We start from the raw sequence: 20,024 nt of genomic DNA, 5'->3' as shown, positions 1-20,024 counted from the left end.
TTCAAGATCTCCTGGCCAAGAAAGCAAATCACATGTGGGAAGCAAAAATTGCAGAGAAAGACCAGTGGATGAATGCAGTAGGCATGTTCATATGGACGTAGTTTGCCGTAGTTATGCAGAGATGAAGACGACTGCACAGGATGTACTTGGCTGAAGAGCTGCACCAAACCGGTCCCCGGACTGATGGCCACAACTAAAGAAAATCGACAACGACAGTCAGCGCGCTGACAGAAGGAAGACGACTGCGGCACCTGGCTGGCCACCTCGCAGCGAGTCGGCTTGCCTGAGTAGCGCCCAAGGCGCGTGGCCCGGCCGTCGGCCTTGACTCCTGCTCACGATGTACGCAACAGCGGCGGCGTGTCTCGGAGCGAGCGCGTGAATCAGCGGTTGCTGGTGGGAGGCGCGGACGCTCCGCACGGCTGCCCGCGGACAGGCGGCGTCCGTGGTTTCGCGACCAGTCAGTCGCCCGCCATCTGCAGGCTGAACGAGATGGCCGCGAGGGGCAGCACCGGCGCGCTGCTGGTGGGCGCGGTGAGTACTACGCGCACTACTGCTGCTGTCTTATTTTAAACCAGTGACATTTGCCTGCCAGCGGTCCGGACTGCTCCCGCCAGCAACACAGCCCATTTTAGACGAGCGACGTTTTGGTGGGAGCGCGTCACGTACCTGCTGGTAAATCAGCCGCCAATCACGTCTCGTTTGGCGCAGTGCCGTCAGTGATCTATTGACTGTGACAAGCGTAGAGTTCTGAAATCGCGAGTATCGCAGAAACAACGGTCTGTGGCGTCGTCAGCTAACACCGGAAGTTAACCAATTCTCGCCGCTACCATTCGTGTTATAGTAATGGATTTTGTGCTTTTATTCTTCTTAATCTTTATTTTATTCTTTGCTTTTTTTAATGGCACATTCCAAAGGTTGTATACGGTCCTAATATCTTTCGTACTAGTGTCCTTCCACGAGACAGGCCAAAAATCGAAAAATGGCAGTTTGGTTTTACAGTAGTCGTACTTGGACAAAGAAGAAGCCTGCACTGTCTATAAGTAAGAAGTATAATTGTTCCAGCAGCAAAAAATGCCAGGTCTATTGAATGAGAAAAATAATTTTGTGTGTTAACTGACAGTTTGAAAGGTACAAAGGATAAAGTAAAAATGCGCTGCTACTGTCTTCTGAATATTGTTTGGTGAACAAAACTGTTGTGCCTTCAGAGCCCACTTGTTGATGTATTGGCTGTTGGCTTTCGTCTCGGGATCTTCGGTCGACGTTGCTTAGTGATTTTTCTGACGTTTCGCCAGCACGAGTGGCTGGCATCGTCAAAGGCAACAATGGAGGGTGAACCTCTGACAATGCCAGCTACTCGTGTTGACGTAACCTTAAAAAAAGAGGTTAGTAAACCATCACCGGTCCTAGATTTCGAAACGAAATACATTGTTTGCTGTTTTTGTATGTATATATTTTCTTAAGCAAACGATACTTGATGTTTTGAAATGTTTGGACGACATGTTTCCTCTTCTTTCTGTTCTCAGCAGAGTAGAGAATTTACCGTACGACCTCTGTCAAGAATATGAATTTTGCTTAGGTCACTAATAAAATGTGTTGTCATTTCTTGTTCCTTAATTCTGTTGATATATTTTGACTTCTGTAAGAAGGATGGTTCCTCACAACCTCACGTTCACATTTAGAGTGTCAAAGTGCATACAGAGAACTCTCACTACGCTTGCAATTTTGAAACTGACACGTAAACAGAAAAGGCCACTCGTGACGGGCAATACTCAGTACAGGAGGAATAAAAAGGCAGGGGCGCTGTAATAGACCACTTGCCAAAGAGTAGTCGACTGAGACAACAAAGTCGCTAGTGTAAAAGGGCATAAACGGAGACTCGCGCTGTCCGTTTCCACTGCGCTGCCGCTACCACAGTGCAAATCCTGCGCCTGCCACTTATCAAATAGGAATAACGGATGCAAAATTTTAATCTGTTTCAGACATAACTGTAGCATACTTACAGACACTGTAGAAATCTATATCAGGGTTTTCAAACTGGGCCTCACGACTCTCGGGTGGGTCGCTTCATGATACAGATTAACAGTTTTTCGTAGTTTATAATCTTAACTTTCGACAATAGTGCTAACAAACGTTAATATGCAATAAAAACTTGTAGAACTGTAACCAGTGTTGCCAGCTCTTCAAAACGAAATAAACTAAATGTGTCTACAAAAAGGAGCCAGGAAAAAGCAGAAATATAAGATATATTATGGTGCAGTTTGCAATCATTATTCTGTGTAATAGTTTCAAAATAATGAAGTCAGAGGCTGTGCTCAAATGTAGAATGAAAACAATATAATTCCGCATCCCATCTGGCCGCAACTCATCTCAGGAATAGATAGAAACAAGAATTAATTTATATATATTTTAGTTTGGTATCTGCTAGAACTGCAGTAATACAAACAATTCACTGTGAAAGTATAACACAATTTTAATTACATATCCTTGATAATACGGAAACAACAGACTGCATTTTTAGAAGTTCAAAACAGATGATGTGCAACACTATGTGTGTGATTGTAATTCGTGTCCGTGATCCGCATATTAAATATTGGTTCATCCAAATCATATGTCCGTTGTAGTGGGGTTGGCATCTTAGAAAACTACTGCACTGAATAGAAGTTCGCTGTTCCTTTTCACAGTCCAGTCGCTGGTCCATTGTTTATTACATCTGTGAAATGGTCGACTTCTGATTCATCTTGCATCAGTCTGCTTTGCTTACAACAGCGTCCATCATTGTTGCGATGTTGCGATACTTTGAATTCCAATAACTCTCTTAAGTGTTTATATTACGTAGTTACGTTTTTCTTCTTGCGTATGTGTATTCTGTCGCCCGGAAACGCACACCAACACAACTATAGTTTGATTTCTTGTGCTTTTTAATTCCATCTAATACTACATTTTCATGAGATATTAATGCATGTTTTGAAATCTTAGGTCGAGGCAAATACTTTTCATCTTATCAACATGGATTTTAGTGCTTTCCTATCGTCAAGAAAAATAAAACTAGAGAAAACGCCAAATGACCCCAATAACTCACTCATTTGCCAGCTAAATGGTATTAAAGAAGCCAGAGTTAGCTCTAAAAAGCTGATTTGGCAGCACTTACTGTAACCAATCGCTAGTAAGAGCCATTTTCACATTTTATAGCAAATACAATAGTTAGCAGTGATGAGCATCCAAATTAGTCTGTCGTGGTGGCTGGCCATTCTGTTGCCTCTACTTCGGCCAACGTTTTGCTAGTGGCGAGTGGCAAATCTGTCGGATCCCCACAATGTCGCTTGCTGACTGTATCTCGTTCAGGTAAACAAAATCCCGCTCAGCGATTAGTTGTCGCGTGCAGTGCAACTGTCGGACGTTGTGACGCCTCTGGCCATAGGGCCTACTTATGTATCAGTTATTTCATCGTTATTATTGTGTGAATGACATAATGAGGTACGCTAAGATATTCAAAGTCTCCACTGTTTCTGCCAATCACGGAGTTCAATGTTTAACTCGCGTAGTTCTTGTCACTGTTCAGAGGTAACTAGACCCAACGTATTTTTTTTCTTTCTTTCTTTTGTCAATCGTACAACGTATTTTGAAATGTAATGGGACTGAGTTACGAATGAATATTCAAAAATTATGGAAAACAAAAATACATAATTTTGTTTCATATATAACTGCATGGTCATGGGTAGCCGGAAGATGTTTTGATTAGACGATGGAGTCGCACTCTAAATAACGTGATCAAACAGCGCTGGCGAGAATAAATACCAGCAGAGAGCTGCAATAGAAAGGGCGAAAACTAATCTTGGAAGCGGAATTTTGGATTTTACAATGTTCAAATGTTTGTGAAATCTTATGGGACTTAACTGCTAAGGTCATCAGTCCCGAAGCTTACACACTACATAACCTAAATTATCCTAAGGAGAAACACACACACACCCATGCCCGAGGGAGGACTCGAATCTCCGCCGGGACCAACCGCACAGTCCTTGACTGCAGCGCCCGAGACCGCTCGGCTAATCCCGCGCGGCTTGGATTTTATACCTGAAACGTCCCCTTACAAAAATTATACGTGACTGTGCTTAAACTGATACACAATATTTTAAGCGCAACGCAATCTGACTTTCAGCAATCGCTACAAAGAATGGCCCTGACTAACATTAAACTATACGTTTCACAAATCACTTACCTCACAAAAATCTTGGTTACTCGAACTACTGCAATACAGCTAGCACCAGTACTGCCAGCTAAATAAAAGATTCAAACTACGGAAGGCACTAACTGCTGACAGGCATAGTTAGCAAATGAAAGATATTAATAGAGAACAAACAATGTATTTACCTTGATATCATCATATATAAATATAGCAGTTCATGACAAATTACAAATCTCCGCCATCTCTCTCCCCACATCCACCACTGCTGGCGGCTCACCTCCAACTGCGCAACGCTACGCGCCAGTGTTGCCAACTCTAAAAAACCCGAGTCGCTAGATTCAATATCAAAAGTCGCTAGAAAGTCGCTAAAACTGATTTTACTAGGGCTGTACTGAAAATTTCGTCCTGCGAATGGTGCAATAAGCCATTGGGGGGGGGGGGGGGGGGGGGGGAGGGGGTAATAAAATACTAATAAAAATTGTCTCATATACGTAATTGCTATATTGTCTTCATTAAATGACGCATCGCTTGCAACAACATTCATATAAAATTCGCCAACGTTTAATTAAACATGTTTTCATAATTGATGCATCACATAAATTGTTGCTTCAATTACAGTAGTCAAATATACTAGAAATATACAACTATATTTGTAACAAAAGAAAGCAAGAACTCAAATTAGGTTACAAAATATACATACCGGTATGTGAGCTATTCATCGTCGTCACTCAGAAGATCGAATAACTCTTCTGTTTCATGCTCTGACAGAACTGTAGTTGATGTTGCAGTTCGACTAGTTTTGTCGCAAAAGAGTAATTTTTTTTCGTTGCAATAAGCTCCAATACGTCTGACGGTATGTCGAAAAATGCACAATCTTTATTTTGTTTCTTCAACTGGTCTCTCAATATGATGAAAGCATTAATTGTCTTTAACGATAATCTGTTACGTTGTTTAGTTTTTATAATGTTCATAGAACTGAATATTCTTTCCATTTCTACATTTGAATGCGGTAGGCATAGAACAGTCATTGCTAGCTGTGAAATCAAAGAAAAAGGATTCTCCCCTGCGGAATTTTTATACTGCAAAACCTCACTCCAAAATCGAACAGTGTTAGTAGTGTTGTTCCACCTAATTAAGTTGATATTATGCCATTCTTGCAGCATACCGTCTATGAAATCGCCACTAAAACCCAATTCTTTGGCTGCATCCGCTACAGCATTATTTTTATTTACTTTTAGTGTTTCTTCAACATTCAGCACTGACAATTTTTTAAGGATCGTAACGTTACTTGGCATTCTTTGTTGAATTTCTTTTATGAGTTTCAGACTAAACTGAATGCATGTCTTCTTCAAATAAACTTTATTTTCTTCAGGCAAACTTGACTCAGACAATTTCTGTTCAAACATAAAGCCAAGTTTCGGATTTGCGTACATACATTCACTTGGAACTGGTGTTGTCAACAAATCAACAGCTGGAAAAACTATGTTTTGTCCGAGTGACTGCATGAGAAATACAAGTGTATCTAGTATTTTAGTGGGGTCATTGTCTTCTTCTTCTAAAGCTTTTATTACTATTTGTACGTCTTTTAAAGCATGTTTAAGGTAAAACATGTAAAGATGATTTGAGTCGTCACAATACATCTTGTACAAAAGATCGGCAGTGTAACAATTGTCTTGAACTATGGCAAGTGAAAAATGTAGCTTTAGTTCTTCCCACTGCTCCAGAATTCTTCGTATTGCTGGTTTAATTGAAAGCCAACGTGTTGCACAGACCTTCAAAATTTTTAGTGGCTGTTTTCCACAATTTATTTTCTCATAAACCTTTTTATATTCCTCTTGTCTTTTGGGTGAAATGCAGAACCAATTGTAGGTTTCCCGTACAAGAAACTCTATGTTTCTAGGTATGGTATTCACTGAGGCATGCGAAACTGCAAGCTGAAGAGAGTGACAAATGCAACGGATCAATACCAAATGCTTCAAACCATATTCTCTCTTGAGTTGTTCGAAAAGCCCATTGTTTATTCCAACCATTGCAGAAGCATTATCTGTGCCAATTCCTACCATATTAGCGATTGGAAGTTTGAGATCTTTCAAAGAATTCACAAGAACAGCAACCAGATTTCTTGCATCTGCAGATTCTACTACAGCGAGTTTGAGAAATGCTGATCTAATGGTTTGGTTGTTTACACTATAGTACCGTATAATGATACCTAGAATTTTAGATATTGATACATCTGTCGATTCATCTATTAGTACACTGTATTTTTCGTTACCTATATCTTCAACCAATAATTGTGTAAAATATGGAGCCAAAACTTAAGTTATACTGTTAGTGCACTTTGTACGATGTAATTGCATGTTTTTAGCGCCCTCATCACCGGAAAACACCTTCTTGCACAGTATTCCTAAATGATCTACAGCTAAAACAGAACAATGTTCAGCAATAAATAAAGAAAGGGCGCCTTCCGCTCTGCTTGCTATTCTAACTGTAGTTTTCGGAACAATTTTCACAGGTAAGGTGGTTTGTGTTTTTTTTTTAAATAAATTTTTTGTTTATGCTTAATAGTTTTCGAATGCTTTCTAATATCACACAATTTAGCATAAAACTCTGTTGCACATACTTGACATCTTGCCTTGGATAAGACTCCAACGACTGGTTTCAGCCACCCATTGAATTCAGGTTCTGCTTCCCACGCATCCCGATATTTTTGAGCGTACTGCTTCTTCTTTTGCGGTAAATCCATTATGTAAGCCACCTCAACATAAGTTTCACCAATTTATAATCACTGAAAATACATTAAAACTCAGGCGAACTAGAGGTCATGAAAGAATCTACTCACTCGTAACTCGATATCAGTCCTTTTGTTCATTGTTTAAAACGTAATGTCTGAGATACCCCCACCGAATTGTTCTTGTGTTACCACTGTGCATGTTGTAATCATTTGACTGCGAGTTAACATTTCGAAAAATTAGAGGTTGCTGGACAGAAATGTATTTTATTATACTTAATATTACATATGTTTTTTGTCAATTCGAAAAATAAAGGAAGTTCAAAAGTAGAAGAATTATAGAGCGATACGCTGTCGACGATAACAGGCTAGTGGGTAATGAATAATGAATTGTTCTATAGTCAAGGTTTTCTTACTCTGTAGGCAATTCCCATATCCAGAAAATGCTGAACAATGCTACATGATCTGCTAAGAACTTAATTTAACTTAGTAAATCTAGAACAAAGTCAGTGTAGTACCCATTCTATAGTTAAAATCTTAGTTTTGTTAATGAAAATGCTGGCCCAAAATAATTTTGATTTGTACTCCAAAAGTCGCCAGATAAGTCGCTAAATAATTTTTGTCGCTAAGACGAAGGCAAAAGTCGCCATTTCTAGCGACAAAGTCGCTAAATTGGCAACACTGCTACGCGCTGTTCACATCCAGCTGCCGCTGCCCAACACTACAATGGCAGACAACAATGCAAACTAGCCACGGATTGCACACAGCACAGCCAGTGATTCTCACACAGAGCGTTACGTGGCGTTACCAATAAGAAAACCTAAACAGCCTACTTACATACCGAACAACGATGGACTCAGGAAAGTTTTATGAAGGAGTAATGTTGGCTGGTTCTAGACCTTCACTGGACTTACGAAAGTATAATTGTACTGTGGAAAGGCTGAAAACGTGATATAGGAACAAAAGTTAACTGATAGTGTGATGAAAAACGTGAACACTGTATCTTAGTTTATTTTAAGTTTACTTCCATTTGAAAATTTTAAGAACGCTGTATTTGTAGTTAGCAATAAACAGCGATTAATAAGTATGATATTTGTTTTAGTACAGATCCATTTTGTAATTAATGAATCAAGTAAACAACTTTTATACATTTTTTCGTTACCTCTGAATACTTCGAACAGTTTTCATACCGGCGCACTTTGGGTCCGATGAATAATCGTAAGTATGGTCTAACAACAATCGCATGAAATACATCTCCTTAACGAAGTACAGGTGAGCTGTGAATAAAATCCGATGACACTGCACGCTCGTGATCGAAAATTTGGAGATCAAGTTCAGTTGTGATTTCATACATCGCATGCGCAAATAGCGTCAGTGTTAATATGGTATTTACGTCTAATTACGGCTAACTGCGAGAATTAGAGCAATTTGGTGAGAGGGTCGCGAAGTTATTTTAGAACTGTTTTTCACAGCCGTGAAGGACGGCATTTCTTAATAGCTGCAACTGTCACTAGTTTAGCGCGATTTCAGATCTCATTGAATAGTCCCGTTCTCTGTTTCGCCAGGCGTGATATGGTCTTGTCGCTCATATACTCTGAGAAAATGTGTAGTGTTGCTTCGTGTTCTGTAGAGAAAAACAGCGTGATAATCTGTCCTAAATCACCGGGAAAAATTGTGCTTGATGTCTTCAACATGTTTTGGAAAAATAATCGTCACTACCGATACAACAGATTTCAGAAATAAGATCAAAGTTTATCAGAGTTTTCTGTGTCGAGTATATTAGATACACGAAAAGAGAAACGGAACACAGGTAAAATATCAACTCTTGAAAACCAAAATAATTCGCTTTTGCAATACACATACCTTGTTCAAATGAAATATCCTATGTTTGCGACAGGTTTATCTGCTGCTCATTCCCCTCCTAACTTTCGTTTTCCGTTTGATCTCTTACGTATCTTATGACGGAAGTTTTCTCCTTAATCGTTAATCTTTCGATCAGCTGGCAACACTCCATATTGAATTATTAGAAGATATCTCTTGCATTATTTTTAACTTCTTTTAAAAACACCAGTCGCAGTCTTCCTAGAACATCTAGAAGGAAATAGTGGTGTCGTACTGTGTGACCAACCCCTCGTGTCTTCATCTGTCAATTGCTCTTCTAAATGACCTTATTTCACCTGTTCCTTCATCTGTTCACATTGTTTCCGGTACTATATCTCAAATGCTTCAAGAGACTTCGTTAAAGTTTTCCCTGTTGTCCATGTTTCAGTGCCATAAGTGCTATGAACTGAATGCAGCTCGTAGTCGCATTCTTCTTCATTTCAGTATCTATGATGTTAGAAAAAGTATTATCGTCTTACGTATAAACATTTTATTTGCTTCTCCAATTCTTTGTTTTATGTCTTCTTTACCTCTTCCGTCTTCAGAGGACTAATTTCCGAAGTATTTTTATGAGCTTGGTTGCTTCATCTTGTTTCCTTTAATATTAATGTTTACTCATTCCGAATCCCAAGCACACGAGAGTGATCTGTCTGTTTTTAGTTAACTTCCAGTTGGTACTCATCCCTTAGTACTTTCTCAATAACTTCTAAGATTGTTTGGAGATTTTCTTCATTTGGAGCTATCATAACCTTGCCACACAAGCCTACTAACACCGCAAGTCACAGAACTGAAAAACCACCTCTTACAGCGCGGAACGCCGTGAGTCGTGCAAGAATACAGTCAGTGAGGTGCTGGAAGACATTGAATAGGGATGCCGAGCTATGCTGACTCCGCGCCACGGCCAGCTGCGTTACGTTTCTTGAGTGAAAACCAATGACGCGAACAGCCCGATTGAGGTGGTGTCACAAATTCTTGATTGGGTTTAAATCCGGCGAGTTTGGTGGCCAGGGGAGTGTGGTAAACTCATCCTGGTGCTCTCTGAACCACGCACGTACTCTGCCAGCTATACGATGCAGTACATGCTCTGGTGGGGGATGCCATCGTGTCGAGGAAAAACAAGGTGCATGTAGGGGCGGACATAGTCCCCAAGGACAGGCGCATACTTGCGTTGCCATGCACGGTATACTTTAACCACAGTGGCACGCGAACAGTTTACAACCATAGCCGTTTTGGAAATGCTTCTCGCTTGTCCCAAAAGCCAATGATTGTACCCTTTTGGACGTCAGATCTTGAGTTGTTATTGCACGTTGACGTTGAATGTAGGAATTGGACACTTTAATGTTACTAGACCGTGTATTGATGTCTTTGGAACTTCTACTAAATGTAATCTGAAGAGATCTATTTTCCAGCTGTTCATCGCTATAAGAGCAACATGTCAAGGGAATTTGACGTTTTATTGTTTGTCTGTTGTTGTTGATTTGATGTCGCTCTCCGTTTTGATGTATTCTGTGCAGGCATACTCCATCATATATCCATTTGAACCTACTTACTGTAGTCAAGCTCTGGTCTACCTCTGCAGATTTACCCTCCTCACTTTCCTCCATTAAAAACCTGACGATTCCTCGAGTCCGGAGGACATGTACTATCATCCTATCTCATACTGTACTATATATTTCTTTTTCCTCAGTTCAATTCAGTATGTCACCATTAGTTATTCGATTCAAATATCTGTCTTAATAATTCGCCTGCAGCAACACATTTCAAAAGCTTCCTCTCTTGTGGTTCAAATGGTTCAAATGGCTCTGAGCACTATGGGACTGAGGTCATCAGTCCCCTAGAACTTAGAATTACTTAAACCTAACTAACCTAAGGACATCACACGCATCCATGCCCGAGGCAGGATTCGAACCTGCGACCGTAGCGGTCCCGCGGTTCCAGACTGTAGCGCCTAGAACCGCACGCCTCTCTTTTGATGTGAGCGGTCATGGGAGAGTGAAATGCACATGCGCTGTTTAAAGGATCCGGACACCTGGCTGAAAATGACTTACAGGTTCGTGGCGCCCTCCATCGGTAACGCTGGAAGTCCATATGGTGTTGACCCACCCTTAATTTTGATGATAGCCTCCACTCTCACTGGCGTACGTTCAATCAGGTGCTTCGCGGTTTCTTGGGGAATGGTGACCCATTCTTCACTGAGTGCTACACTGAGAAGAGGTATCGATGTCGGGCGGTGAGGCCTGGCACGAAGTCGGCGTTCTAAAACATCCCAAACGTGTTCTATAGGATTCAGATCAGCACTCTGTGCAGGCCAGCCCCTTACAGGGATGTTATTGTCGTGTAACCACTGCGCCACAGGCCGTGCATTATGAACAGGTGCTGGATAGTGTTGAAAGATGCAGTCGCCATCCCCAAATTGCTCTTCGACAGTGGGAAGCAAGAAGGTGCTTAAAACATCAATGTAGGCCTATGCTGTGATAGTGCCACGCAAAACAACAAGGGGTGCAAGCCTACTTCGTGAAAAACACGAGGAGGCCATAGCAGCACCACCTCCGAATTTTACTGTTGGGACTACACATGCTGGCAGATGACGTTCACCGGGCATTCGCCAAACCCACACCCTGCCATCGGATCGCCACATTGTGTATCGTGATCCGTCACTGCACATAACGTTTTTCCTCTGTTCAATCGTCGAATGTTTACGCTCCTTACATCAAGCGAGGCGTCGTTTGGCATTTACTGGCGTGACGTGTGGCTTGTGAGCAGCCGCTCGACCATGAAATCCAAGTTTTCTCACCTCCCGCTTAACTGTCAAAGCACTTGCAGTGGATCCCGATGCAGTTTGGAATTCCTGTGTGATGGTCTGGATAAATGTGTGCCTATTACACATTACGACCCTCTTCGACTGTCGGCGGTCTCTGCCACTCAACAGACGAGGTCGACCTGTGCGCTTTTGTGCTGTAAGTGTCCCTTCATGTTTCCACTTCACTATGACCTAGGGATGTTTAGGAGTGTGGAAATCTCACGTACAGAAGTATGACACAAGTGACACCCAATCACCTGACCACGTTCGATGTCCGTGAGTTCCGCGGAGCGCCCTCTTCTGCTCTCTCACAATGTCTAATAACTACTGACAAGGGAACCTCCCCATCGCACCCCCCTCAGATTTAGTTATAAGTTGGCACAGTGGATGGGCCTTGAAACACGGAACACAGATCAATCGAGAAAACAGGAAGAAGTTGTGTGGAACTATGAAAAAATAAGCAAAATATACAAACTGAGTAGTCCATGTGTAAGATAGGCAACATCAAGGAGAGCATCAGCTCAGGAGCTCCGTGGTCCTGTGGTTAGCGTGAGCACCTGCGGAACGAGTAGTTCTTGGTTTAAGTCTTCCCTCGATTGAAAATTTTAATTTCTTTATTTTCGCAAAGTTATGATTTGTCCGTTCGTTCATTGACGTCTCTGTTCACTGTAATAAGTTTAGTGTCTGTGTTTTGCGACCGCACCGCAAAACCGTGCGATTAGTAGACGAAAGGACGTGCCTCTCCAATCGGAACCAAAAACATTTGATCGCAAGGTCATAGGTCAACCCATTCCTCCACAGGAAAACACGTCTGATATATTCTATACGACACTGGTGACGGCATATGCTTCACATGACAGGAATATGTTGTCGACCCACCTAACTTGTACACTTGGCGAATGGGTAAAAAGATTATTCTACCTTGCCCGATTTAGGTTTTCTTGTGGATGTGATAATCGCTCCCAAAAAAGCGATGAAAACATAACAGTTTGTCACATAAACTGCAACAAATGAATGCAACAGTTTCACAGTCTATCAAAACATATGTTTTTAACGTTTTCAAATTTTTCCGTGTGTAGACCGTCAAATCCTGCGTATGTCCAAGCAAATCTGAACATGTCCTGGAATTTTGGAGAGCGAAGTTGATTATGTGTGAGTACCTGAACTTTGATAATTGTCTGAAAACAAAAAACGAAACTCTTCACTCGAGGGTAGACTTGAACCAAGGACCTCTCGTTCCGCAGGTGCTCACGCTAACCACGGGACCACAGCGCTCCTGAGCTCACGCTATCCTTGATGTTGCCTATCCTGCGCATGGACTACTCAGTTGGTATATTTTGCTTATATTTTTCATAGTTCCACACAACTTCTTCCTGTTTTCTCGATTGATCTGTGTTCAGTTTTTCAAGACCTATCCACTGTGCCAACGTATAACTAAATCTGAGGAGGGTGCGATGGGGAGGTTCCCTTGTGAGGTCCCTGATATGGGGTACCTGGCAGTAGGTGGCAGCACAATGCACCTAATATGTTTTTTGGGGTCGTCCGGATACTTTTTCATCCCATAGTGTATACAGAAGGCGGCAGTTTGGCGTTCGCAAGGTATAAAAGGGCAATGCGTTGGCGGAGCTATCATTTGCACGTAGGCGATTCATGTGAATAGGTTTTCGACGTATTGTGGCCGCACAACGTCTTTCCTGTCTTTGAACGCGATTTGGTGGTTGGAACTAGAAGCATGGGCCATTCCATTTCGCAAATCGGTAGGGAATTCAGTATTACGAGATTCACAATGTCGAGAGTCAGCCGAGACTACCAAACTTCAAGCATTATCTCTCCACAGACAACGCAGTGGCCGACGGCACTAACTTAACGACCGACAGCAATGAAGTTTGAGTAGGACTGTCGGTGCTATCAGGCAAGCAACACTGCGTGAAGAAGCTGCAGAAATCATTGCGGGATGTACGATGAATGTATCTATCAGGACAGTACGGCGAAATTTGGCGCTAATCGTTATGTCTGCAGACGATAGACGCGAGTGGCTTTACTAACATCACGATATCGACTGCAGCGCCTCTCCTGGGCTCTTGGCCAAAAAAATGGCTCTGAGCACTATGGGACTTAACATTTATTGTCATCAGTCTCCTAGAACTTAGAACTACTTAAACCTGACTAACCTAAGGGCATCACACAACACCCAGTCATCACGAGGCAGAGAAAATCTCTGACCCCGCCTGGAATCAAACCCGGGAACCTGGGCGTGGGAAGCGAGAACGCTACAGCACTCGTGGCCATATCGGTTGGACCTTAGGCGACTGGAAACCCTTGGCCTGTCCATATGAGTTAAGGTTTCATTTGGTAAGAGCTGATGCTAGGCTTCGAGTGTGCCTCAGATCCCACGAAGCCATGGGTCAAAGTGGCGAACAAGACAATGTGCTAGCTGGTGGTGGTTCCATAATGGTGTGAGCTGTGTTTACATGGAATGTACTTAGTCCTCTGGTCCAAGTGAACCGATCATTGGCTGGAAGTGGTTGTATTCGGCTACTTGGAGAGTATTTGCAGCTATTCATGGATTTTATGTTGGAAACGATAATGGAACTTTCATGGATGACAATGCACCATGTCATCAGACCACAATTAATCACGATTGGTTTGGAGAACATTCTGGCCAGTTCGAGAGAATGATTTGGGCACCCAGATCGCCCGACATGAATCCCGTCGAACATTTATGGGATATAATCGAGAGGTCATTTCCTGCGAAAGTCAGCTCGCTCTTTTCCGCCATGAGATCCACAGTGCAGTGGACAACGGCGCCCAGGTTGATGCCACGTTCCTTGATTTCAGTAAGGCATCTGACACCGTCCCGCATTGGCGTTTAATGACAAAAATACGAGCTTACGGAGTATCGGAGCAGACTTGCGATTGGAGTCAAGACTTTCCTGCGGATAGAACTCAACACGTCGCTCTTAACGGAACAAAATTGACTGATGTAAAGGTGAGAGAACCGTTGCTGTTTATATACAGGGTGGGTCAAGTGGAAAGGTACGTGAATTGACGAGTAATAGCATTAGTGATTCTGAACAAAAAACTTATGTGGACACATGCTCTATTCTGAATGGTTTCCGAGACGGAACACTTTTAATCTGCACTTCGATTTATTTTGTGTATTATTCAGTGTCACTGTTTACAACGTACAACAGTAGAAGAGAGGAAGTTGAGATCGACATTTTGGTACAGGACGCTTGTGGTCTATCAAGTCGCAAAACCATCTCAAGCTGGCCTACAAAAAATACCTAAGCTACAACGCATTAGCGACCCGCGAGATTTCCAATATTCTCGCGATCTCTTCGCGCAAACTGTTAGTCCTTGACAAAAAGTAAATAGGACCTTTCTTGTTGCAAATTTAATTTAGTTTCATTGTATACTGAGACAAATTTTCGTTGGATTGTGTTGTTTTCGAGTTATTAAAGAAAAACGTACAAAAATGGTATTAAACATGCCATTTCTCGGAAACCATTCACAATAGAGCATATGTTCATATGAAGTTTTTTTTGTCCAGAATCACTAATTCTATCGCGTCTCAAAGCACGTACAGTCGTGCTCAAAAGTATCCGAACGACCTGAATTGCATTTCGCCTGATTCGCATGCAACCCGCATAATGCAGCTGTCTAGCAGGTCCTCTAATCGCTCCTTGGTACAGTCGTTTGACTATTGAAAATGGTTCCAACAAGTCACCGCTAGAAAACTCTGCCCTGTATCGCAATAATTCAAGATGTAAAGTAATATCACGATACTACAAATATCAGGGAACACCTTAGCACAGAAAAGATTGTCCTTAAGGCCTGTAAAATCACATTTATTGCAATAAATGACATACCTGAAATGTTACCACTCTCATTATTACGCCAGATAGGTAATGCACGTAGTAAGTTCGTCGTATTCATGATTTCCTCTTCAAAGTAACATACCGTACTTGTTATTTAACACAAAATGACATTAAAAACTTAAGTTATTCACGAGCAGCTAGTTGAGAATATGTATGAACTGCAAATGACACGACGAACCGTTTCGTTCTGCTTTTGGATTCAATCCCAGGTCATGCAGACTAAGATGTCGTGACTGACGGAAACTAACAGTCATTCCTGACTATGCATACAGAGAGTGATAAACCTCGATTTTAGACAGTATCAGTTAGCAAATATCAACTTTAAATTACATAACGTAAACATTTTTAACGGACGCGAATTCCTACCCAGCATCTATTGTCCCTGTTAACGAACTACGAGAGATGTTAAATATTGCTTCTCCACAAGTAACTTACTTGAAATGCCGTGAGGTAGAGCTTTGTGTTGGACAGGGATTCGAACCCAGAACCTAATCGGATTGTTATTGAAGCACAATCAGCTGTGACACATCGGATTTTCTCGGAAGTAGCTAGATGTTTTAACTGAAATGACAAGATGTAACATTAATTTTTTCCTTCCTCGGACTCCAACCCGGCACCTATCGCTGTTATATTCTAGAGAATACGAACGTTAAATATGGGTTTGTTACACCAGCAGCGACGTGTGAGCATGTTTGAAATAGAAATAATATGACAAAGAGTTCAGTGCTGACTGGGAATCGAGTCCCACACATATCGTTGTTGACTATACACAAAGAGACGTCAGCTACCGAATTTTTCTCCACCATCAGCTCGGAATAACGTCCTTGAACTTACAGTGATCTCTCAAATAGTTCTGTGTCTCATTGGGAGTCTAAAACGTCAGATATCGTTAGTGTTGACAACGAATGAAAATGAATTAAAAATCAAAATTATTCTCCACCAGCAGATAGGTGTTCTCACGCTAGAGCTTGATAATTCACAATGAAAACTTTAGTGCCGGGCAAGGATTCGAACCCACTCATGCGCAATATGTCGAGATGTTGAGGAATCTGCAGTTTTGAACAAACAACAAGTAGTAGTCGAGCTGCATTGTCACAAAGGGATCAAATTCCGCTTTTAGGGCGGTCTGAGTAGCATTCCCAGTTCAGAACCAATTTTATCGACATACAGAAGCTCAAATAAAAGATGGAATAAGTGTCCTGTGACCCTACATAGCGTTTGTTTCGTCACTAGACATAAATAACTAGTATAAGAAAGGTTCCTGGTGATAGAGTTCCCACATTACGCCACTCCTGACTTTATTGTGGTTCAACCTAACATCTACTTGGCAGAGAAGGAATATCATGTTTAATGTGAATTTCAGACCACAATGTCATTACACCTTCTTCACTTGGCGTAGCCAGAAGAGAATATAATCTGTCTCTCCCTATTAAAACTCATGGGCAGAAGTTGTAATCGAACTGAGACCATTATGATAGGACCCTAGCATCAATCCAACAGACCACCAAACCATCTTCACTAAGGCTCTTTATCCTATCATAGCGCCGATGCGACACACTCGATGAGAATTGTGACACACAGGCTCCCTGTAGTGGTTTGCAGTATGTTCAGTACATTCATGTACTTGGTTTACCGAATCGCCATGAACTAGCTACCTCGGCTACCCAGTGCATACATTCGACTCTATTTTGTAATCACCGAAATAAAATCACGTAATGACCATCAACACAATACTGCCAACATTGGAGGTTGCAGAAATTTTAAATGGGAAGTGTTCCTTTCCATTTGAGCTACTCTACTGCGTGTTCTTTTTGTTGAAAACGTCGTGCAGTGCAAAAGAAAAGCTGTAACTGTCGGTCTCTCAGAAGTCTAGATCCGGCCATATGCGTCATCTCATAGCAATATGGAATTCGGAAGTTCTGGAGGAAATGTTGTTGACTGCTGGAGGTGCTGTAGCTATATGGGAGCTAGTAGCATAACGGTAAAGTGTCGAGCACCCTAGATAAGACGTCGCGGGTTGTATTACATTCGTTGCTACATATTTTTAAAAAGCAATTTTGCTGTTTTCTGAAGTTATCAGTTTAATGAAACTTCAAACTTAATTCCCTTCACTTCTCACCCCAAAAAGCCGCATGTGGAAAAAGGCTAACTTCTGCGTCATTCCCCCAGTGCATACATTCGACTCTATTTTGTAATCACCGAAATAAAATCACGTAATGACCATCAACACAATACTGCCAACATTGGAGGTTGCAGAAATTTTAAATGGGAAGTGTTCCTTTCCATTTGAGCTACTCTACTGCGTGTTCTGTTTGTTGAAAACGTCGTGCAGTGCAAAAGAAAAGCTGTAACTGTCGGTCTCTCAGAAGTCTAGATCCGGCCATATGCGTCATCTCATAGCAATATGGAATTCGGAAGTTCTGGAGGAAATGTTGTTGACTGCTGGAGGTGCTGTAGCTATATGGGAGCTAGTAGCATAACGGTAAAGTGTCGAGCACCCTAGATAAGACGTCGCGGGTTGTATTACATTCGTTGCTACATATTTTTAAAAAGCAATTTTGCTGTTTTCTGAAGTTATCAGTTTAATGAAACTTCAAACTTAATTCCCTTCACTTCTCGCCCCAAAAAGCCGCATGTGAAAAAAGACTAACTTCTACGTCATTTTGTTCTTTTCAGGTTTATTTTGTTCTTTTCAGGTTTAATAGAGTTCCAAGCAGGAGATGCATCTCGAAGCTTTTGTATTATATATGGGGAGAGCGCAACGTGCCAAAATAGCCAGATAAGTATTTTCTACATTAGCTGCCGTCTGGTAGTGGCACTTTATTCTTCTTCAAATCTTGTGTAACAGCTTTAACTCAGAACAAGTTTTCTACATACATGTAATCAATAAACTGAATGTGCACTGCCAGACTGTTATAGATAACATCAGAGAATTCGAATATATAGTTGATGATTAATTTCTCTCTCATGTTTAGTATTGTTTTAACAACACTGAAAGAAACCTTACGAAAATTGTGCACTGTATTATAAGAAATGAAATAAAACTACCTACGATAATCTTACGACGAATGTTTGTTTTAATAAAACTGAGTATCTGTACACAAGCGAGCTTCTATTGGCACGAATTAGATACATACTACTCACTTAGATTCCGATTGGATCCGTGTATAATTGGTATCCTGTGTCATACTCAACAGGTATGCAAACGTGACATTTCATAAACAATGTTATGTATTCCTAGAAACCCAAAGCGGAAAGAGGCGTTACCTGTTGTGCAGCATTGTAAGTTTTCACTATTGCACTATGAGCTGAAAGTACTTTCTTGCGATTTCGTTATCGATGTTTGATCTGACTGCTTGTAGCTCTTTCACAGAAGGGATAAAAACGTTTCTCTCTGCGAGACTGGCACCGCCAACCATAAGAGACGCTTATTCACAGGTGATCACGTCACCACACAGCTAGAGAAGATGTATGTATTGAGTTTTCCTCTTACGAGGCCAATAGTGGCTAGAACACGCAAAGCGCTATTTAAAGGACGAAATTAGTTGCGATTGCCACGTGCAACGACTTTCCTGGGCTGAAAACCGTAAGTTCACAATCTTTTGTTACACCTCAAGCGATATTAACTCAGATTATGCAATGGAAATGACGTGAAAAATCAATTGATCTTTGAGGCTTAGTTCCATGCACACCAGGAGGTAACTCGTCGATCACAGCGTTGCCAAAATACCTTGCCTTGCTGCCAAATCTCAGTTACAATACCAGCAGGAAGAGGACGAACTTATGTGACCCTAGAGCTAGCTGGAAAGTGACCATAGCTGGCGTCACAAACAAGCGGTTGCTATGGCCTGGAATACGTAATGCGTCTGATTCGCATTTCTGTAACTAGGTTTAGGGACTGGAGCGTAGTTACTAATAATATTCAGAACTGACTGCAAACTAAGAATTATATATCAGTAGCTCCCATAGTTGTTTTTATATTTCTTTAGTAACTGTACTCAAAACTAAAGAACTCAGTTACAGACGTTGTCGTGTCTCGCCGATAGTCTAGCACACCAAACAAATAAAAATAAAAAAAGAATGTGTGTGTGTGTGTGTGTGTGTGTGTGTGTGTGTGTGTGTGTGTCAGATAGAGAGAGAGCGTGATAAAAATAAAAAAAAGAATGAGAGAGGGGGTAAAAAATTGTTGTAAAGAAATTGAATACCGGTACGTAAAGAAATCTTTCATTAAAATGATAAGTTCCGCATCATTGCGAAATGTCGTATTCATGATCCATGGAACAAGTATTAATCTAATCTAATCTAATCTAATCATATTGCTGACTAGCCGTGAAGAGTCATTAATTACCGAAATTTTCGCCAACATCAGTAACCGAATCTTAACTTGAAAATAAAAGACAACAGTTTTGTAATAAACCGGGACTCCTATCAAGACCCTTTCTTCCCTGTTAACTAACCACGGAAGATGTCTGAAATACCTCCATTCAGAAGTAACAAAGTGTGTATGCATTTAAAGATGAAGCGCATGATATGAAGTTCTGTGACGGAGAT

At 41.4% G+C, this 20,024-nt stretch overlaps 1 protein-coding gene across 1 annotated transcript in view; it reads left to right on the top strand.

The window, feature by feature from the left end:
* The first annotated feature begins 315 nt into the window (after positions 1–315).
* Positions 316–20,024, top strand: part of LOC126484123 (venom dipeptidyl peptidase 4-like) — a 411,056-nt gene continuing 391,347 nt past the window's right edge. Inside the window, exon 1 of the mRNA XM_050107505.1 lies at positions 316–531. Coding sequence (XP_049963462.1) covers positions 490–531 — 42 coding nt within the window. The 5' untranslated portion in view covers positions 316–489. The remainder of the gene's footprint in view (positions 532–20,024) is intronic.

The sequence above is a fragment of the Schistocerca serialis genome, chromosome 6 (assembly GCF_023864345.2).
Source record: "Schistocerca serialis cubense isolate TAMUIC-IGC-003099 chromosome 6, iqSchSeri2.2, whole genome shotgun sequence".
NCBI lineage: Eukaryota > Metazoa > Arthropoda > Insecta > Orthoptera > Acrididae > Schistocerca > Schistocerca serialis.
The sequence above is the reverse complement of the archived record's forward strand: the minus strand, read 5'-3'. Positions and strand labels throughout refer to the sequence as shown.